The sequence below is a fragment of the Argiope bruennichi genome, chromosome 7 (assembly GCF_947563725.1).
Source record: "Argiope bruennichi chromosome 7, qqArgBrue1.1, whole genome shotgun sequence".
Taxonomy (NCBI): Eukaryota; Metazoa; Arthropoda; class Arachnida; order Araneae; family Araneidae; genus Argiope; species Argiope bruennichi.
The window spans coordinates 72758159-72782058 of NC_079157.1; the positions used below are offsets into that span (position 1 = coordinate 72758159).

General features: G+C 29.7%; 1 protein-coding gene across 1 annotated transcript in view; it reads right to left on the minus strand.

Moving 5' to 3' along the window:
* The window catches only part of LOC129975843 (laminin subunit alpha-like), a 109009-nt gene extending 86700 nt beyond the window's left edge, over positions 1-22309 (minus strand). Inside the window, exons 1-3 of the mRNA XM_056089084.1 lie at positions 21765-22309; positions 5638-5874; positions 2344-2514 (exon numbers count right to left, since the gene is read on the minus strand). Of these exons, the coding sequence (XP_055945059.1) occupies positions 2344-2514; positions 5638-5874; positions 21765-22145 (789 nt within the window). The 5' untranslated portion in view covers positions 22146-22309. The remainder of the gene's footprint in view (positions 1-2343; positions 2515-5637; positions 5875-21764) is intronic.
* Positions 22310-23900: the final 1591 nt, after the last annotated feature.

The following is a 23900-nucleotide window of genomic DNA, read 5'->3' on the forward strand; positions in this document are numbered from 1 at the left end:
ACACTAGTATTGCCGCATTGAAAAGAGGTAGTCGACTCTCCATGGCCGAATGGTCATAGCACTGATCTTATAGTCAAGAGATTGTGGGTTCGAATACCGCTAGAGACAAAGCGATTCACAGTTTGTGTAAATGTTCAGTTCCTTGATTTTATGTTTCTCTTTATTTCATGTTCCAGAAGATTCTGGCCATTTCTTTAGTTTACCAGACAAGTGTTCTGGACTTTTCTTACTGTCTCCAGAAAAGTATTCTGGAACTTTCTCTGCTAGTATAAAAGCAGAAGATTTGTCAGTCACTGTGTTCTCAGTTCAGAGTTGAGTTCATAAATTGGTTTAGCTCTACTTCTTGTGTGTGTCATTGCGTTCCACACTAAAGTATCTACGTGACAGTATTATGAAGAAAAAAATGTAAAATCAAAATTAAATCCTACAAATGTTCTTCAGTGTATTCGAATTGTTTGATTTTTGATATAAACTAGTTCTCAACATCATTAATAACACGGAGAGATTATTTAAGGGAGAGGAGATGAATAAGATGTACTCAAAAATGAAACTAATCAAAGGGGGCGCGTGAAAAATAACTGGGGAACCGTTTGCTTATAATTAATAACAAAGCTGTATTGGATGTCAACATTAATAGGAATACAAGTTGAAAGAGCTGGAATTTAAAATTTAAATAAAAAAATGACACTCGAAAAAGTTAGTCATTTTCTTAAAATTAAATTATTTGGTATTTCAAAGTTTTGAGTACCATTTGCTAACTCTTTAAATATTAAATTGAATAAGCCTCATTTAAAAAGGGAAAAAAATCAACGATTTCATTTTTACTATTTAATCTCTTCTAATCGAGTTATAACTGTTCAGAAAGAAATATTTTTTGTTAACTTCAATGATTATCTATTGAAACATTAAGTTTCTGTCAAAACTGCATCAAGTATAATAATAAAAAAAAAAGAAAACTTAACTACTTTATAAAATATGGCATCGATGTCCTTACACTAGAATGCAATTCTAAAACAAAATACTCTTGCATTTAATCATTTTAAATAAGAAAATTGTTTCTGAAAATTCGTCTTATCATGTACAAAGATTTGAAACTGAGCAGGATTCAAATTAGATTGCAGAAGTTATTTGGAAGGTATGCCCAAGCAAAATATTGCCTTGATCATTCCTTCAATGAAAAATAATTTTGAAATTTGAGATATTTTTAGAGATGCAGCCGATAAACAAGCAATTTTTACGGAAACCATATTGTATTAGTATGGTGTTTTGTGTCCTTGTTGACAAGAAACAAAGGAAGTGAGGAAGTAGGAAAGGCGGAAATTGTCTTCCGGAGATCAATACTATTCGGCAAGAAAAAGAGTTTCTTGTAGGTCAGATATATTTATATGTAAGAAAAAGAATTATGAAGTTGTTTCTTATAGAACAAATTTGTTTCTTTTAAAAAAATTATAGCAAAATATTTTTTAGATTCTTTAGATAATTATACTTTTTTTTCCTTTAACGAATGGCTTAATTCATTAGAACATAAAGGATACAGATTAGATAATGGCAACATGCAAAGTTGTGCTAACTGAATGATTAATCGATTCTTCCAAATTTCGATTCTCGGTTTTTTTTTTTTTTTCTTTCTTTCTTTATTTGTTTGCTTTAATTTAATTACACATCTTTGAACGTAAATAAAATGTCCATTATATAAGAATATTAAACTAGAAACTTTATTTATTTAGTAGAAGACATAAAATACAAATGTATGATTCCCCCCCCTCTTTTTTGTTCTGTTTAAACTGAAATTTAAAATTAAAATTGCATCTAATCTTATTCATACAGATTTTGACTTCCACAACTAATAGATTTTCAGATGGAGAAAACATAAATTTTTAAATTTTCTCAAATTGCTAAAAGATTTTATAACAGAATAACTATAACAATTACTTCACAAAAAAGTATCAATCAATTTATTTACTTTAGAAGAACATTTACTATGTTTTTAATTAAACACATACTTCAAAAGAATTGAAATACTTAGCAATACCTCCAAACATATAAAAAAAAATATTTTCTTTGCTTATCTTTATAATCTTTTTTTTTTTTTTTCCTTCTTCTTTTCTTTATGAATTATAACAAATCTGTGAATGATTATTTGCAAACGAACTAAAACTCTTTATATCCAATATAACAATTTTAAATTTTGCCTTCATAATATATGGTATGAGTACTAATATCTACAAAGCACAATTACTATTTATTGACAAATATATAAATAATAAAAATATAATTGAGAATTGCCAAAAATGTAATAAAAAAATGCAGAATTGTGATATTTCTTTAAATAATGCTACTCACTCTCCTAGTAACAGTTGGATCCTGACGAGCAACTGACATCAAATGTCCAAGCAAAGTTTTTGTGCGTAGCAACCTCAATCTGATATTAGTGGCCTTTGTCCATTCTTGCAGTATGGCGGAATGTGAGAAGTTGTCAGCGTTTGGACGGTCATTTAATAAGGAAACGACAATCTAAAATTGAAATAAGTATCAAATTAAAATCTACTATTTAAATATTTTTGTTAAAAAAAACCTAATCCAGTCTTTGCAATAACAGTAATAATATTGCTTTGATATCATATATATATATGTATATAAAAAATTGGAAAAAAGTAACATGAAAAATAAGTATTGTAATAAGTAATTCACACATTCGACTGAAATATTTCAGCAATGTTTTGGAGGTACATTTAAGTAAGTAGAAATTGCACGACATTATAAAATTTTGTTAGCATCTCAAAATAAGTCAACATTAAATAAAGCTTTTGAATTAAACCATTGTAAATTAATTCCCAATGAAATAACAAAACAGGATCAATTGCAAGAAAAACTGCATTGTATAGCCTAATTGTATACAAGATTATTTTTAATAGTTACATAAATCAAAATATTCGTGCTGAGAGGCCGGCGTCCTGGCATAGGGGTAGAGCATCTTATTCATGATCTGGGCGTCCCGGGTTCGAATCCCGATTCGGGCATGGTTGTTCTTCATCTGTGTTCTATCTGTGAGGTGTGTGAATGTGCCCCCATGTAAAAAGGGGTTGTAGAAGCGAATGTGCGAGTTTCATCTTCATATGAGCTAGAAGTCAGACTTCTGCCCTCGGGTGCTCAGGGGTCTTTACCCTCAGAAGCTACTGCACCCCCTTTCCGTGGCAACGCGGACACGACATCATCATCATTCGTGCTGAGAATGAATATTTTTTTTATTCAAAATACATGTTTTCGCAAAATCGCTGGCTGCCTAGTTTCAAATCCTTATCTAATTTACTTTTACTTATTTAAAACTAATAATTAAATATTTTTTTAAATTCAAAATTAAAATAATATCAATATCGTACATTTTTAAGCGCTCTTAAATCAATCAGTGGTGCCACGGAACAACACCCAATTAGCCCATTGAATAAGGAAACTCTGTCCTTGTGCTCTTTCTCATGGCTACATAGGTAGCGAGAAAACAGAAGAATAGCTAAAGATTAATGAAAATACTGTAGGGGGGGGGCGGATATTTAATTTACGATTGCATCCAGTTAAACATTTTGAATGTGATCTTTTATCATATATTACTCAATTAAGTTCGCGAAGAAGCTTTTTGTATTTGTTTTCAAGCCAATTTTCATTTTGATTGATAATTAATTCTATAATGTCAGCTGGCTTAAAAGCTGTGTCAGTCGAAGCAATGGAAATTGTTCAGGAGACATTAACTTGATGAACTTTACAAAGGAGTTTAAAATATTATTATTTTTTTATTTTTAGAATCCAAGTAATCGCATCTTCATTAAAATTTAGTTTTAAAGTCTTGTTGATGATAAGATTCTTCATTCCCAGTAAAAGCTCTTGATTTGTGTTATCTCTCAATTCCATTTAGAATCAAAAGGCACGATCTTGAAACTCCAGTCCTTTTCTTGCTTCTTTAAAATTACACCACTTAACGATGCAGCGGAAACGCTCATTCTACCTCGTTAACCCCCATCTTAATCTTGTTGGCACTCTCTACTTACAAAATTGCGGTTCCTAAAATATAATTTTCCACGCCAAGCCGTTATAAAAAATTAATGTTTGACAAGGCCATTGACAGTTCCTCATGATATGCTTAACAGTTCAGTCGTAGGAACTTTCAAATGCTGACGGTTGAAAGAGGCCGAATAACATCAACATTAAGAATTAAATTCATTGGGAGATAAATTTCTTCTGAGCTTAGTTTAGTTGTACTAATGTCTCACTTTGAAGCCACGCTGATGCTAATGAATTTTGGGATGAACCTCATATTTTTGAAGCACAATTATGACGAGAATATCTTAGCATATATCTCCGCTAGAAGATTTCCAACCTACGCCATCAAGAGGGAGATTCCTGCAGGCGAGTCTATGATTGATTGAGTCTTGAACCAGAGACCCTGGTAAATCTAAGCTGTAGTACATTAATGAAAGCTGGAGTTTATGTTTCTCCTTTCATCGAATGCTTTCACTTCGGACAAATGTATGGTTTAAAAAGACCAATACAAAGAGAGAACCCACACTCAAAAATTTAAATATTAAAAAAAATAATAATAAGATATTTAATTTTTTAAAAAATCTGAAAGAGAAAGCTGTTACTGAAAAAAAATAATAATATTCTTGATTCCGATTCACAGTTAACAATTCTAAAAAGAAATTGTTGTTTTGTTTTTCTACCCTTTTATAAAGTTTATTTGGAGGAGGCAATTAGGAACCAATTCCAACATGCAAACTTTGGAATATAATTGTTTTCGCTTCACAATATACATAGTATTTATTCTAAACAATGCCCACTGTTTAATTTTTAATCCACTGGAGATAGCTATGTAGTTCAGTGCGAAAAAATACTTTAAATGATGTAAAGAACTCTGTTTCATGTTCTTTGAATCAGTAAATGCACATTTGAAAAAAAATTAATTTAATAAATTTTTTATATAATCATTTAGATTTATGGGTCATATTTAGTAATTTTTTTTTCTTTGCGATAATAAAATTTTAAGCAAAAAAAGTCCCTCTCTTCTGCGATTGAAACTGATCAATTTATAGTTTTGAAATTCATTATTTTAGACCAATCACTTTCACCCATATCAACTCGGAGAAATGGATCCTTTTGATTAGATAATCTTTGCCGCTGCAGTTGGAATTATCTAAAATAGAGATATTCAAAAATGCTAATTTGTTCAATTTTGGCTGCAGAAGATCTGAACTTTTGTTGTTGTTGTTGAGAATTGAAGAGTGCGAGGAAAACATAATTATTTTCATTATCTAGAGAAATTTATAAATGAAAATTTATTCTTATATATTTAAAAATTAACTATTGGGCCACGAATAGAGTAGATACTACACATACAATTCTAATGCTTTTATTTTTTTGCATCATAATAGTCTGCAATGCAAATTATTGCAGTTGTTTCAATTCACATCACAAGCTATTATATACAGTTACGTATAGATTGCAATAGATCCTAAAATTCATATACTGGCTTTTGGCACTCGATGCAAATTATCCTGACCCAAATTATTGTCCGATTATTTTTCTTTTTTGCTGATCTGGATTTTAAAAAAACACTGTTTTTGGCAAATCTAATTAAACAAAACATACCTCTCCACCTTCCAAAGGTACAACTTTGGAAAATTTTGTTTCACAGATGACAGAATCATCGGCCACCAAAGGTTTCAAGGATTCGGGTCCAAAGTTGATGAGACAGTCGGCTTTGGTGTCAGCAAAGTATTGCCAGGGTTCATACGTCTCTCCGTAATCAGTGGATCGTTCCAGGATCCAGACCCCGGGTCTTGGAGAATTTCCCATTTTAATAAACACATAGGCGACATGGAATTCCTAAAAGAAATTAGACAAAAAAAGTTTTAAAGCATATCTGTAATAACATAATAACATGAAGTTAGTAAATATTAGCATATAATCATTTTGTATCACAAACAATCAAGGAAAATTCTCTTGTATACTTACAAAAAGTCAAAAAAAAAAACCTATTTAAATTTAAAAAATATATAACAAAATAATAATTTGTACAACCCTATAAAATTGACCGTTTTGGACAAGAGCCTCAGGTCTAAGACTAGTAAGTTTTAAAAGATAAGATAGCAAACATCGTTATCAGCCGTCACTATTTTTTAAAATTTCAACTAAACAACAGTTTTAAAATTTCAGATATATTTCAAATTGTTTTAGCCGTTTACAGATGAATTCACTATACATAAATTCAAACAAATATATGTACGAAATCTATTTTAAATAATTACGGTTGGTTGTTTTGGTTTTATTGGCGCAAGAGCCATGTTTGGCCATGCTGCGCCAAGCAAATGATAAATCTATGGAGCAAGTTATAAAAGCACATATCTCAAAATATAACAGTAAGATGTATCAACATAAAAATGCAAAAAATAAAAGTGCAAGAATGCTCAATGTTAATAAATTTAAATGAAACACTGACGCGAAAAGAGCGTTCCAATGAATCGATGGTAAAGGTCAAATATGAACAGAAGTTAGAAAGTGCTAAATGCAAGTAAAAAAAGCCAATAGTTTTTAAAAATTTAATAATGTTTCAGTGGAATTTCTCACCCACCAGGTCTTGTAAAGTAAATCACGGTGTCTTAAAAAAGGTGTAAAAGAGAGAAATTAATTACATTTAGTGTTCAATTCAAATACCCATGTATTCAATTCAGTGTATAATTAAAATAATTACATTCAATATTTGGTATAATAAGATTCAGGAATTAAATATCTTTAACCTCAGCTTGATGCTTCGCATTATTTATTGCTTTAGATTTCCTTCATTATTTAATATATCCGATTTATTGTTTTCTTTATATATGTGGATTAAATATTATGATAAATTTAATTTACGTAGCCTGCATCATTAAATATTGATTACGTTATTTTTAATCTGGTTTCCTTCAAATTTCCTCTCCGAATTGTTGAATATTCAATAAGACTGGGTGATGAGATTTTAAAAATTTTCAAAATGTAAATAAATCGGTTTACTTCTTAACTAACTTATCGTGCATTCTACGCACAAAGGATAATTTTATTTTTAAACTAAAATGAATTCGATAGTAGACGTTATGATTCATCAATGAAAAAAATGTATGAAATGTATAAACATTTCAAAGGCAAGGCATTCTCAGAACAGAAATTGGCATGCATATAGATAATAGAAAGGGCAAAAAAGACAAATAATTATTTCAGTTTAAAAAAATTTATGAATTATGACATTGCAAGTTATCTAGAAACAATAAAGTAAATAGGAGCTATAAAATTAAATTATTTTGATAGCTATCATTTGAAATTATTTAAAAATTCCTAAAGTAGCCCTGAAATGACCAACAGACAAACTCTTTTTATATAATCACTGAAATATTAGATTTCCAATTTGTATTTTATTTATTAACAATAGATGGCGACAGTATACATCCTCCGAAATTTTGGCTATCTCCATCATTAATTATCAGTCAGTTCAAAGACAAAATGAAATCATTTTGTGAAAGTCAGTTTGCAATGTGAAGCTGTTTAGTATGAAAACTGATAATTCTATATCTAATAGTTGATTCATGCAAGCGAACATCGTGATTCGCTAATTAGGAGGATTAAAATAATAAATGAAAAATATTTAACTTCACAAAACTGGAAATTTCATTATAAATTTAAGATTCTCGTGAAATAATAATGTCTGAGTGAAAGTTGGAAAGGAAATACATCAGTTTGTAAATCTTTTTTTTTTTTTAACAATTAAACATAACTAGAAAGTTACACCGTCCAATTAGAAGGTATGCGGAGACATAATTAAGCATAAAGCAGAAAAAAAAATCCTTTTTTTTTTAATAATATAAATTAAAGATTACATCAATATTTGGCAAGATTAAACTTAGCTATCCATTTTCATGTTATCTTCGTAGCCTGCAAAAGTTGTCTGAATAGAAAACTGTGAAATTTTATCCCACACTGCATTTCAGGAATACAAATACAGCAAATTTAACGGATTCTTTTAGTATTGATAATTTGAAATAAAGTATGAACATATATTTAATTAAATGCAAATTAGATGCGTTTTGTTTTTCCTTTTATCATTTTAATGTCGCTTAAAGGTAATTTCAAAAATTATATTTCAGTAAAAATAATTATTACGCTGTTGGTTTTTTTTTTATTTCATATGATTGAAAATTAATTTGGAAGCATCAAAATTATTTCGGTGATGCCAAATTAACTTCTGTGCCATTTTTTTTTTTCTTAAAAAGCATTTTAAATTTTATCTAAAAAATTTGTTTGCAAATGAATGGATTAGTAAAATGCATGTAAATAAAGGCAATAAATAAAACAAGTAAGATTCCGACTGAATACCCATACAATTAAATACAATAAATCAAAATATTTAATTACATAATAAATTAAAATTAATTACAAGATATTTTTATTCATCATAAACAACATCCGAGTATACTGAAGTCTATAATTTTAGAATAATTATCAAAACAAAAAGAACCACTTCTCTCAGCGATTTTTGAAACTCATAACAGATACATGAGTCTCAATAATTGTTGCTCGCTACCAACCTCCATTTTCGAGAGCTTTACTTCACTGTGTATTCCTCATATGGAAAACTTGCAACAGTGTTCTCCAGCCACAACCGCTGTATCAAGTTTAATTTTTTTTAAATTTTTATTTTATATGAATATTCAAGGCCCTGGATATCTCATCAACGGGTACCAGTCCTTCAATACTATCCATTTTAAAAATAAATCTTTTTTTTAAAGCTTCATGGTACATTCTCAAAAAAAGATTTTGCCTCAAAAAAAAAATTTTTTTAACTTGAACAAAATTTCAGCTACTTTAAAAAAGAAAAAATTATGCTTCTCCGAGACGATTTTGTACAAAGACTCATGTAATTCAAATTTACGATTTTAATCTCAGGTCCACATGCCTGATTTCATTCAGCTAATGTTATTTGTTTGAGTTATAATGTTCATATACACACAGTAAGAAATTCCATAAAAGTTTTTTTTATTCAAATTCACGGAGGCCTAGAAATGTTTATAACGTAAATACTCATCGATGCCACGACGTAAATGTTTTGAGGTTGCAGTACTAGTTGAAATTTAAATAACACCAAGAGGATGCCACAAATGAAGGGTTAAACCAACAATACAGCAGTGATTTCAGTTTTTAGTGCGGAATATAAAATAGACTTTTCTCATCATGAAAGCTGGCATCACATCATCTACAGAAACTGGATAGTGACCTTACATAATGACAGACGTTATCTTCTAATGATTTACGAAAGCACGGCACTTTTTTGGAAGAAGCAAATCTCCCATTCATCACCGAGCTTAGTCATCCTACTTTCCCACTACGGTCGAGAGTTTTTTAGTCATTCTCTCTCTCTCTCTCTCTCTCTCTCTCTTTCTTTTTTTTCTTCATCCGATAAGCCTGTCAGAGCTGCCTGTAGTTCGTCTTCTATCTTAGATCCGAAATTTTCTTATCGACCTCAAGTTGACGATAGAGTAACTTGATATCTCCATAAGGGTCACGCACACAATTTGAAGGAAGATTCAAGGGCAACTAAAGTGGATCAGTAGCTACCCGAAAAAATCATTTAATTTATGCTAAAATTACCGATTGTAAAATAATAAAATCCACGTAAATCAGAACTGCTTCAACTGTTGTCTGTGGTCAAAATGGGGTCAGCCAGACAGTAAAATGTCGGCTGCATGGATTTAAGTGTTCGAATTCATTCATTATTCCATTAAAGATGCATTGTGTATATGAGCTTAGTACATGTCAAATCGTCCATCGAGAGTCGCACATCCTCCCACAAGTAGAAGTGTGCGGAAGCAGGTCCCTTTTAAGGTATCGTCCTCTTTATCTGAACATTGTTAAAATGATGTAGTTCCTCTTTAAATAGCAAATTTTTACTTCAAAACACCTCATTAACCAAGTGGGGGTCTTTCTGAAGATTGTTAAAGTTCACGATAACTCTCATGGGACCAGTAGCATACCGAGGATAAACGGCGTTTAGAGCACAATTATTATTATTATTATTATTTTCCTCCGCATTTGCTATCATTGACTTAAAAATTGTAAATGATGTCCATGACATGATGTGTTTTGTTTATCCTCTTATCATATTTTGCTTTACAAAAAGATATTAATGCTCTAAATTTTTTCACGTATCCTTCCCCTTAAGATAATCTCTGGGGCATCTATGTACCACTTTCTCTTTTATCATAACTGCGCCACTGCATAGTGCTTTTTTCTTTCCGATTCTTCCATATTTGTAAGCAAAATTAGACATGTTTTATTAATGCTTGTTGTTAAGTACTTTAAATTTATTTTATCATAATTATTTTGCATCAAAGATAGTTATCAATCTTTACTCACTTAGGGTGAGCTGGATAGGGGTGGGAAATAAGCAAAAAGAAAAATTGATATTCAATAGATAAAAATTATTAATAGTAGAGCATTACCTCTCTATAGAACTAGTTGTTTGCGAAAATTTTATTTTGATGTGCATGTCCTTTGAAATCTCTTTAATGCGTTTTTCCTTTCGTATATAAGAAACTTACAAAGAGAGAGAATTGTTGTTGAAATATAGTGTCACGTAATTCTTCTCTCCCTTCATTTAAGACTTCCTTGTTCCTGAGTTTGTAGAATTTCAAGTTATTTTGGTTTTGGTTTGGTTATTATTTATCCTGGTTCCTGGGTTATTTTGTAGAATTATGTCCATTTGTCTGTGAACAAAATAATCAAAAATGCAATGAGATAAACGAAGGAGATCTACTAAAATGATCTTTAGGATGAAAATGCAGCCTTTCTAACAAATTTGAGCAAAAGGCAGAACTCTGTACACATTTTGATCTGTCCCTCTATTCATCAGTGCGCAGACTGCATCTAAAAAAATGCAAACAGCTGAATAGGTAAAATTTAGCTTGTGAATTTTACATTTGTAGAACTGTGTCAGACTTTGCATTAAATTCGTCCACTTGTTGATTGTCAATCTGTTTGCTTATTTGTATGTAAATTCAAAAGTACTGAAGCCAGATTGTTGATCTTTAGTAGTACAAGATCTATCAACCAAAACTGAATATTTTTGTTGAATTTTATGTTCAATTCGTCAACGAGAATAAACAATTTTGCTACATAAGTGCTTAAAATCCTTCATTTTGAAAGTACAAGAGAAGCTCAAATGTAGAAAATCCCACCACATTAAAAATCGTTGTGAAAACTGAATTAAATGAAATATTACGATTAAATTTTAAAAAAGATACTCTTTTTTACCAAAAAAGAAATTTAGATAAAGAAATAGTAAAGTTGATTGAAAGAATAGTCGATTTGTTGTTCAGTCGATATTTTTTATCAGATAAATCATCATTTGGACCGTTTATTTTGAAAGTGGTGCAAGATCATTTTTTAAAGGAGATATTACATAATTTGTGATTAATTTAGAATACATTTTTTATTTGTGACTTGCTAATATTTAATAGCTTAAAATTGGTGAAATTGACCGATAAAAAAATCGCGTATGATTGATTATGGAAGTGGTGTAAGTCCAGTTTCCATAGAAAATACGTGACAATGTAACGTGGTACATTTCTTTTTATTTAACATGTCGAAAATAACCTTCACTTATTTATTTTTTTCTGAAAACTAATAATTTCATATTAATATCAAATAGTAATCCAGGTAAGAAGAAATAATAAATCAATACTATTTTATAACAATTGAAGTACAAAATAATAGTAATTACTTATGTCAGTATAAAAATATAATTAAAGTTCAATATTAAAAATAGTAACCCTATTTTATTTCTTCATATTATTTATAAGCAAATTTGGATTAATACCAAATGTATTTTAGGTTATATACAATGTTTTAATTAAAATTATATCATTTTAGTTAAATTCGATTGAAAGAAACTTATATAAACAAATTATATATTTATAAATTAGTAGAAACATTAGCAGACCTCGCATAGCAAACTTATATTTTGGAATTGACTAATAAGTTGATAACTTAAATTTTCTCAAAGAAAAAAAAAAGTTGTACCATTTTAAAAATAAAGGGTCCATTTGAAGACCGAATTTGACCAAATATAAAGTAGTTAGATTTAAAGTATTTTTTACTCATTTTAGTTTTTGTTAGACTGGCAATCAGTTTTAAAATTGAATAAAATTTCAGCAAAATTAGAAATAATGAGAACATGCTAAAATTGTGTCCCTATTCCTTTTAGTTTCTCTTAAGCTGTCATTCCCTTTGCTTTCCCGCATATTTTTAAAATGAATTTTAAATTGAAATCAGATGACAAATGCCTATTAATAGCCTTAAGCAGAACTAAAGAAAGTATTCTTTCCTTGACGTACTCGCAATATTTCCTTTATATTTTCCGTTTTGTATTTTGCTTTGTCAAATAGCAAAAAAAGTCGAATATGCATTTTGTCTTTTCCCTTTCACCAATTAGATCCATACTTTATGCAAATCTACAGCCATGATATCAAATCACTTTAATCTACTTTGTTGCATTTTACTGACAAATAAGCAGATAACCCACGTTTATGTATTAATGCCAACTGTGCAACTAGATCTAAAATCTTCATTGCAACATCAAAGAGTCGGTATTTCGAAATTATAAGTTTCATATGCATTCAGATAGAGAGATTTCAATTTTATAGATTTGTATAAACATTTACTGATTTAAAAGTTTGGTTTAATAATCAGAAATCAAATTTCATGCTTGTAATGCTTTATTTCTAGTCATATGATGGCCACAGATAAACATAATGGCAAAAAATGTTTTTTCCGGACTCAAAATTATGGAGATTTATTAATTACACGCAGTAGAATTATTTCGATAATTATTATACTTCCTATTTTTTTTCTATTCATATCAGAGAAATTACATATAAAAACACAGTTTGTTTATTTAAAACATGAGATTAGTTTAGTTATATTAACTTCCCGTTGTAAAGCAACAATAGGGCTATTTTGGGACGGACCTCGTAATTTTGAACCGCGGTCAGATGACGACGACAACACCTGAGCTGGAACCCCCCTTTCCACACCACACCACTCCAGCGGGGGGACGTTTGGTCAGTGCAGATTTAACGTGCAACAGACTCACTTACACGACGGTTCTTCGGTGGATTCGGGTCTCGAACCTGAAACTCTACGGCTTACGATGCGAGACCTTACCACTAGGCCACCGCGGCCTATTTAGAACTTAAATTAACGAAAGGCAAAACGAAGTTACAACCAGTGAGAGTCCCCCCCCCCCGATTCTTTCCGTCGTATTTTCTAATAATGCACATGTGTATCATTAACTGCACGCTATTGACGAACAATCTCTGTGAAGTTATTGCGCAAGTGCCAGAAAAATGAATATGTAAATAGGAAACATTTTTACTGACCCATTATAACCAAAATTTTACACAAAATTAGAATTGTAGTCACACGACTACATGCCAGATTTCATTCATTTAACTTGTGTTTTTGAGTTTTAGTGTTTATATGCAAGCAATTCTATAAATCCTCAAACAGTTAACTTAATGAAGGATTTGGCTCAGAAACTGATAAGGATATTCTCTTTAGGTGTCAAAACTATATACCAAGTTTTATTTACTTAATTTTTCAGTTTTGTAGTAATCATGTCCATTTGTACTAGGATAGGCAGATAGGCAATCTATTTCTGAATGGATTTCGCTCAAAATTTGATAAAGATTTACAAATTTGGATTAGAAACCATATACAAAATTCAGTACACAAAACGTTTTTAAACAATCGTGCTCACATGGATAATTCGAAAAATGTATTTACAGAATGCAAGGAAGAGTAAAACGTGACTTATTTGAAACGTGACGAGTTTGACATTATTATTATTATTATTGCAATTGATAAAAAAAATCGAACTCGAGATCTCCCTTTGCATATACTTCATAAACGAGAAAGTAAAGAGGGACGATAAAATACGATGCCGAGTAGAATTGTTATTCATTGCTTATTATTAGGAAGTAATCTAAGATGATGAATGTTCGTTCTCTTTCGCAGTAGAGCTTCTGATTTCGAATTGCTTTGAGACTACTTATATGGTGTGGACGGAAGAGGAAATAACAAGGGCTGTAATATCTCGGGCGGAAGGTGCCAATTAGTAGAGTAAGAGCCGGGTGGGCGGAAATCTAGGGTGACATATCTAATGAAAGAACGACTGTAAGAGAAGAGGGCATCTCAGGCGATGACATAATAAAAGCAAATACAAGGCACATACTTGGGATCAGGTTTTTCAAGGAGAATAAATATAACATTATTTTAAAAAAAATAATAATAACAGCTGACTTCCGTTAGTGTAGTCAAAAGAAGATTTTTATTTATTTTATTTGGCTTGAACTTTTTAATCTTTGTTATTCATTATTATTAAAATCGTGTGATTCTTTAAATTTGTTTTTCTTTAATTAATTATCAGGGGCATTGCTCATATAGGATCAAATTTTAATTGAATTCAATTTATTAACTGATAATTAATTTCCGAAAATATTAAAATGGCATATTGGCTTCTAGAATACATTCTAGCACAACAAGTATTGAGTAAAATTCGATTACAAAATAGCACCTTTGCAAGCACGTACCAAAAAAAAATAAGCTTGCTTGTATATAGTATGGTTTAAGTGGAGTCCAAGGTGACGGGATTGGGATAAAAAAAAATCTGTTTATCCAAAAATTGAATTAAGAACAACTGGGCTTGAATGAAGGAGAAGAACTTAACAACAACTGGGATTGAAAAATGAAGATACCATGAGAAAACGACATCTATTAAGCTAAAATCCATTACCATATTTTATCGATTAAAGCAGTTCAATCCATCATTTCTTTAAGAAATGCTAATTTGCATAATGTATGTATTTTAGAATTGTGCTGAAAATTTTACTTAGCATATGCTTGCAAGACAACATTTTAGATACAATGTTGCAAAATTTCATGAAAATTATGTGATTTTCTTTTTTTCCCGGGGCAGAAGCAGTTCTTGAAATACGGAAATCATTTATTAATTTCCTGAAATTCGAACAGCTTCAAAATTAATTAATTCTGGCAATAATTTAAAAAAATTCATTTTGGTGCCACTAATGCATCCTTTCGAGCAATGTTTGTTTGTGGAACTATTACTTAAAGATTTGCCACTTCTTCTCTTCTGTTCTGTATAATACAGAAATAAAAGCTTTGAAATAATAAATTCCAGCATTTATAACCACTCGCATGTCAGTTCATTATTCTGAGGTTTATTTTTACTTGTTAGTTTTAACGCGCGACTAACAAAGCCTCAACAACTAGCTCACTGTCAAAAAAAGATTCTTTAAACGTATGGCTCTAATGTCAAATCAGAATAAAGGATTCTTGCTGGTTTATTGTTGAAAGAAAAAAAATGCATTTTCCTTCCTTTCTTTTTAAATTTACGATAAAATATTTTATTTATTAATCGATATAATTCCGATTAACTGTAGTTAAAAATAATCAAAAATTCAGTTTAAATTATATTAGCCTATAAACATAAGCTGATTTATTACAATTCAGACCCTCAAAGGCATTCCCTTGCAATGAGGGGTACGACGATTTAGATGCAGCTTAGACATATCCACCACCCCACCATTAAAAAATGCGGAACAAATCTATCTGCAACAGAAGGAAAAGCGAAAACTTTTCATTTATTTATTTATTTTTGTCATATTTGTGACAAGTCCCACATGAGGCCCGACAGCAATAGGGAAACCAAAAAACGTACTAGTAGTTAGGGTCAAAGTGTATTATATTCATAAATATATTCGGGATCTTTTCGGGGAGCAAGGACACAGCATTCCATCTTTGTTAGATTTCAATGCAGTCTTTGTTGAGACGAATTCCATTGCGTCTGAAATTCCAGACGCATCTAGAGATGATGCACGTTTAGAAACAAGCACTAAAAAACTTTTGGGTTAAACTGAATGTCAGCGACAGTTGTCCATTTTGAATTTTGAAGCTTAGAATGAATATTCAGCTACAATACTGCAATTTTAATAACGATATGCAAAAAAAAAAAAAAAAATCTAATAAGCATTTTACTCTAAAACAATTGAATAATCATTATAATATAAAAATAAAAGTGCTCCAATTATTATTTTCCAATAAAAATGAAAAAAAAAAAATCCAAAATTTACTAATGCCTATTATATACATTGTCATAATGCTGATGATCATAGTCTGCAAATAATTATTTTATCAGAAAATAATCACGAACTGGAATTCATTTCGCATTAAACTCAAGGAAAATCTTTTTTAAAATATTGAGTTTGAACTTCGCTATAATGCTATTTTAAGAATATCAATTTTGATTTATCAACTTACAAGTCCACCTTATTTCTACCTAATAAGAATTTATCTTTTATTTAATGAGATTCATTGACAAATTTTATAATAAATTTTAAACTAATTATATATTGTTCAGACTCATCTGAGTAGGAAATGCAAAAGCAATCTCTTTGTTTTTTTCTTTTTATCTAAATAACTAACTATTATAATAAAATGTTTTTAAATCCAGAAATATGTATAATCATATTGGAATCACGGATATTAAATCAATTGTAAATTATTAATAATAAGAATATTATTTCAAAAATAATGAACCAAATTTTTAAAAAAAATTGCATTTATCAAACTTTACACCGGTGAAATTCAGAAGTGAATAGATCTACAATAACTAATCTTGGAATGTTTGTTATAACTCAAAGCTGTCTTTAATTGGAAGTTGCCATATAAAATATTTGAAACTGATTTTAAACTATAGAAGAAAATTTGATTTACTACATTAGTATTAAACTCATAAATTGTAGTAGAGTTCGTAAGGAATTCTGAATTCTAGTTCAAAGTCATAATTAATAATTTATTTTCTCTTCCTCTCCTCAAACTTCAATATAGGTAAAATGTTTCTACTTTTTAGTCTCCAAAATTGAACTTAAATATTCCATCCAATTTTAGATCCAAACCTACGAGTTTGAGCATATGTGAAACCGTTTAGATGCAAAATTTGTGATATTGAAGGAAATTTTATTCGTCTTTAAATGACGCTTTTCGTTCTCATAAAGAATTAATACCTCAATACTGAAAAATTACTTTTTTTATTTTTCTTCTCTCGGATATGAAATCACTTAAAGATCGATCATTTAAAGATAATACTGCTTTTTGAAATGACTTTTTGTGCAAAACGTTTTCTGAAAAATCTCAAAGGAATGAGGTTATATGTTTGCTTCATAACTCTCAGCTAAGAGAGTTCTTTTTTGCATATCAGTCTTTTAAAAATACGATCTAAAATCGTTACGATATAAAACCGTTTAGATGCAAAATTTGTGATAGTGGAGAAAATTTTATTTAAAAGGCACTTTTCGCTCTCATAAGGGATTATTGATGTCTAACCATTGAAAAAATTATTCTTTTATTTTTCTTCTCTTTATATGCAATATAAAGAGAAGAACATCAAAAACAATAAGATTTTTTTTTAACTTTTCGTGAAAAAAGGGTAAATAACTACAGATAAAAAAATACATTATAAAATTGCAATCATAGTAAAAACATTATTAGCACAACTAATAAAATATTTTGAAATTATTGTGGAACCTCACTTCACTAGTATAATACGTCTCAAATCTTAATCGTAATACGAAACACCTATTAAGCAAAACAATTTTTTTCCAGAAAACACCATGCAGAATAGGACAATGCATTCGATTCCCAAAAATGCCCCTGTTATATTAGTGTATGAAAAAACTCGGGGAAAAATAATTATATCATAAGACTGTTATTATTTATAAATATACAACAGTCATATGTATAAAATCGAGAAAAAAAATTCCTACCTATTAATAAAAGATGAAAAATAATATCCAGAATTTTTTTCGCATAGGGATTTGATATTACCTTACATAAGATAGGGGGACAACTGCGAATATCTCTCAATAAGTCAATCTTGACTCAGTTATATTTGCACATTTCTGTCAGGAAGTCTCCTAATCAGAGCGATCCCAAATTTCTCAGATTGGTAAGATAAAAACTGATCTCCAATGAGTAAGAAATAAAATTACAAAAATTGAAAAAAAGATAAGAACGATGACATACAAAATGCAGAGACGAGAGAAAAAAAAAGGGGGTGGGGTGGGGATGTTCCTTTCTCTGATTCTTGTTGCAGAGAGCATTAAAAGTGCAAAATTAAAATTTTTGCTCATAAAATTCAATAATCAACTGTCCATCTGTCCGCAAAAAAAAAAAAAAAAGTGCTTGTATTAGTGTTCTAAAATGCAGATTGTTAGACTTACAAATTGCGGCACAAATGTAATTCAAAAGATGAGAATATGCACCTCGAAGCAATTTTGTTAGGGAATTTTATTTGGAATTTCAATAAATTATCATTGTTTCATCAAATATTTAATAATGTGATATTCTTCCATCGGCAACATGAGAAAAATTCTGCTAATTATTTGCTTTGAGAAATCAGTAAAAGAAATTACAAAAATGAAAATGCTGCTAGAACTAGATTATCAAAAGATTTAAAGTTTTAACGCCACTTTTGATGTGACAAGAAACATAGGCATTATATTATTTATTAGAAATTTTATTTGAATTTAACAAAATTAATATTTTTTTCGAACCAGCTGAATTCTAATTAGAGACCAGGATCAACACCATCGAACCAGCTGTTAAAGTTTTAATATTCAATCACAAATTTTTAGAGTATCTATAAATTAGTTCTACAATTAATTACAAGCCTGTCTTCTGGATCTCGATTTTACCACGAAATTTCAATTTCTACCTCGAACAGCATTAATTTGATTGTATAGAATGAAAATTAATGAAACATAAAACTGAACGAAAAATTATAGTACAATTTTTTTTTTTGCCTTCTTTTTTTATATAAAAATTATAAGGTGGTAAAACAAAAATAAATCCAGAGTGAAAAAAATCTCATTTAGATTGGATTTTCACCACTCAGTATTGAGTTAAGTAGTTCAACATAAATAATTATTTACATCCAACAATCATTTAAATCCAAATTGATTGTTCATGGTTAACAATTTTGCATGTTTGTGCATCAAAGCATTACAAAAACTTTCTAGCTTCCACTATTCAGAAAATTTGCAATCAAATACCAATAAAGAGATGGGTCGCTTTTAGTTTTTTTGTTGTGGCTTAAAGAAATGTTCTGGGATATAAAATCTTCATAAAAATAATCAGGTTCCTTTAAATGTCCCTTATAAGTAATAAGTCATAAAAAAAATTTTAATCCGTTTTTAACAATTCCTCTTAATTTTTATTTTTCACAGAAAGACTCATTTATGAATAGAATCAATTCTTTATCAGAGTTCTCTTCCAGTATTATTGGTACATGATTGAACAGGTTTGTGATATCGTTATTGTCAATGGAAAAGTCATCAAATGATGAGTCTGGGCAGTTCTGAATTTTGTTTCTTGCCTTTCTTTACAATTACATCTCGAACCAATGGTCCCAAGAAGTATCCAAAATACTCCAACCCCTCCCCAGACAGAACGCGCCAAAAAATTAGTCATTTTCTGCGCCAATATTCCATTGATATTATTATTATTATTATTTTAATTCTAGTCCCCCTTATATTCGCTCTAAGTAATGAAATGAAACCAAGCATTTGACCATCCAAATTTCCTTCATTCTTCTCTTTTTCAGTCTAAAAAGCATCTATTTTAATCAAAACGAAATGAATGAGAAAATCTGAAGGCACATCTAACTGCAGACAGGCAATTAAGAAAATATCGGTTTTGTTCACTGATTTTGCTGAGATATCGGCAATTCCAATTTATCTTATCAGCTAGTTTAAACTTAAGCAAATACACAAAACAGTCTTTAATCAAGTTCACTCTTGTCTGCAGGAATTCCTTTTCTTGTAAACTGAAAGTAAATTAGATGGACGGTGATTTAAAAAATGTTTTATAATTAGTGATTAAATCTATATTTTTTTATTTATTAAATCATTATTTCTCTCGCTTTTTTTTTTTTTTTTTGAAGTAGGTAGTGAAATATTATTTTTGCTTTTCAATTTAGTATTCGATACCGTTAATTAGGATCGGTCATTTAGTACGAAAAACAGAAAGAAAATGGAAAAAGTATTATAAAACAAAAATAAATAAATTAGTAATGTTAAAACTGTCAAGCATATGGTAGCAGGTTATAAAAAAAATCTTTTATAAATTAAAATATAATAATTAAATAAACTGATATATTTAAAATAAGCTGATATATTTCTATGCGCATAATATATTCAATTATTACTTTATGTTTTATGATAAATTGTTTCCCGCATTTCGATGCACACTTGCAGGGTAAAAAGAATAACATTGTCAGTAGTTTAAATTATTAATACTATTTTATAATTATTTGGATTATTTATATAATCATTCAGTTTAATATTCCATTATTACGTTCATAATCCATTTACATAACAACAAGTATACTCAATCTTCTAGAATAGGATACTTCACGAAAATAATTCCACATCACATTAATAATTTAGATAATCGTCTCTTAGTTTTTAAGAGCCAATTATTAACATTTTTTTTAATATATGCTACCATTATAAGCATATAAATAAATAAATAAACCATGTTTATTTTGAATCGTTGCGACAGAAATCGTAAATATTTTATTTCAAAGTAGCTAACGATTATTTTAATAATTATAAATTTTATTTTGTAAATAGTTGTAAAATTTAGATTGGCAACAGTGATATTTTTGGAACTTGTTGTTTAAAAACGATGCTAGAATTTTGAATGAAAATAAGTTGATGTAAATTTGATAATATTATCTATAATGTAATAAGATTTAGTTTTATAGTAAGTTGGTCTGCATTTTATTTTTGTTGTCGCACGAATACGACAGAATAATAAACTTACTTCCATTAATGAATCCAATACTACATGCTCAGAAAATATAAAAATCATAATTCGATTACGTAATAGTTGTTACTGTTCAAAGCTACACATAAAAAACAATAAATGCCGTTTCTAATGCAGTTGGATTTTTTATCAAAAGTGCATCCCAAATATTTACGATGCTCAACAAAATTGTCACAATTTTTTTTTTTTTAAATATTATAAACATATAGTATAAAATTTTTTACAAACCAAGAGCATGAATAAAAATTAAAAGTAGATACCAATTTTGTATGTAAAAATTTAAAAACCTGGGCAGGAGAGGTAAAAGGAAATGAGAAAAAAAGTTTAATTTTTTTGTTAACAGTGATGAATTACGTAATTCACTTGTAGGGTAGCAACTCACATTATAACATTATAAATGGAGCAAAAAAAAAAAAAAAAAAATTAATTTACAAACTAAGTTTGTAAATTAAAATATTGATATTATATAGAAGCATAGGCAGGGACATTAAAAATTTAATTGAGAATTCGTCTTTAATTAAGCTAAAAATATAGGTAATGTTAATTAAATATTCGTTAGTTTTATTATTTATTAAGCATATTAAATATTAAAATATTGCTAAGTATTGTCATTATATTGTCAAGTATTAACTAAGTATTGTCATTATATTGTCAAGTATTAACTAAGTATTGTCATTATATTGTCAAGTATTAACTAAGTATTGTCATTATATTTATTTGAAAACTAAAAAAAAAAGTATTATAAGATCTTGTAATCTTATAGATATTGAAATAAGCCAACTTACCTGTCCTAGATGGATGGTCAAATTAACTTCATTGTACTTATTCCCCCTGCTGAGTGGCGGGCTCTGCCACCAGTTTTCCGTTCCGTCAATAGCATGTTGGGGAGGGTGGGCTCTTTTAGGGTCATCAGGGTCGCAGAAATCGCAAACCTGGCCGAAGATTACATTCACATTGGGGTTGTCTTGTTGTCCTGTGTTCGCCCCCACTAGTTTACAATACAGCTCGGGTTCAGACACCCCTTCGCCACAGGTTGCGGACGCGGTGATTTTTCGATTTTCTGCTATGTTGAAGTAAGGGGGGTTGAGCACCGTTCCCCCGACCCTGCAGGTTCCAAGAACGGCGGCAAGGAATGCCAACAGCAGAGAGTCCCTTGCCCAAGACATCCTCAGCACTCAATTTGAACTAACGCGCCGTAGCACGCGGTTAACTCAGCTAGTAGACTTCACTTCTTTGCCCAGGGCAAGTTCATTCGGTCCGGGGGACGGGTAGTGAGGAACCCAAGACAGAAATCATCTTATCTGCTTGCTCCTTTTGCCTTGATCCTTAATAACGGAAACGAAGCCTTGAAGGAGGGAAGTTAAGAGCAATAAGTGATAAGGCTCGGTTACTTCTCCCTTTCTTTGTAATTTGTTGCAGATTTTTCTTTTTTTATCTGAGGTCTTTTTCCTTTCTGGGAAACAGCGTCATGGGTAAGCGTAGGAGGTCGGGATTTTTGAACTAGACACAGATGACATTTGGGATAATGCTGATCAGAGTAATCTCTTCTCCAGTTTAGAATCGAATTTTATTTTCCCTACTTTCATAAAACTGTTCCCTATTTATAAGACCATCTTATAAGGCATGTCTTTTATGAGATGATGATTCCAAGTACCAATACAAAATAATTTAAAAAACGAGAATGTTTGAGAATTCTTTTCGAATTTGTGTAGTTCGAAACGATCAAATACTTCGATATTAATTCTTCTTCTTCTTTTGGTAATTATCATTATCAGTTATAATTTTAAAAACTTCACCGAATTCCATATCATAAAATAACATTTATTCTCATAATAAATGTTCTCTAAGGAATTTTGGCATCGTCTATAAGTAAATTAAAACGCCATTTTTTTTTTTTTTTTTTTTTTTTTTTTTGTGATATCGCATTTTTGGGACGCAACGAGAGCCTTAATTTTTTATTTGGGGATGGCGGAGGAGTGTTGATGCAGAATCTAATGATGAACATTGCAAAATGCGACTCTAATGATGAACATTGCAGACAATGAGAAACAAATCTGATCCTTGCGTTTAATTTATAAACATGGTATTATTGTGAAGTATGATATTATTATCAGTTGACTATATTTGAAATTTTAAAAAACTAAGATTATATTACGCACAAGATCTATTGATGACATATAAAGAAAATCTTTAATGATAAATAAATGCGAAAAATTCTATCAAGACGCAATTTATTTTTGGGAATAATAATAAATCTCATATAGCTTTTTTAAATTAGTTTTGGTCCAAGCTCTTAGTTGAGAGCATTTGTTTAAAATATCTCAATTCTCACATATGTCACTGTCTTTTAAAGAAAAAAGCATCATTAATTAATCTAAAAATTCATATCTGAAATACTTTTGAATATGGCAATAACCATTTTAAAAGTTAATAAAATAGCTTCTATTTAAATTCTACTCTTGAAATATTCACAAAATTTAAACATTCCTTTCCTTCTTTTTACTCAATAAAAAAAAATTGCATTACAATATTTTCAGAACATCACCAAAAAAATCAGAAATTTGCTAATTTTTTTAGTTAATTAAAATTGTAACTAATGTCACAAAATTTCTCCGCACTACGCATTTTTACCCTCCAAAGTATATATGTGCCAAGTTCGACAGCTCTAGAAAAAAACGGCTTGGCTTATCGAATGTCAGCATACAGACGTAGAAACACACCTTCATATTTATTATTAGTAGAGTTCTTCCGTTGCGACCAGCTGGTTCTCCGTAAATACTGATTATATTTAATTTCAAATAAATCGTTTAAATATAACTTCATGTCCATGATTCTACCAAATTATTAAACATTAAAGTCGCGTTATTTTAATAACGTCATAACATCATAGAACTACTAAAAACTTAAATATATCTTTTAAT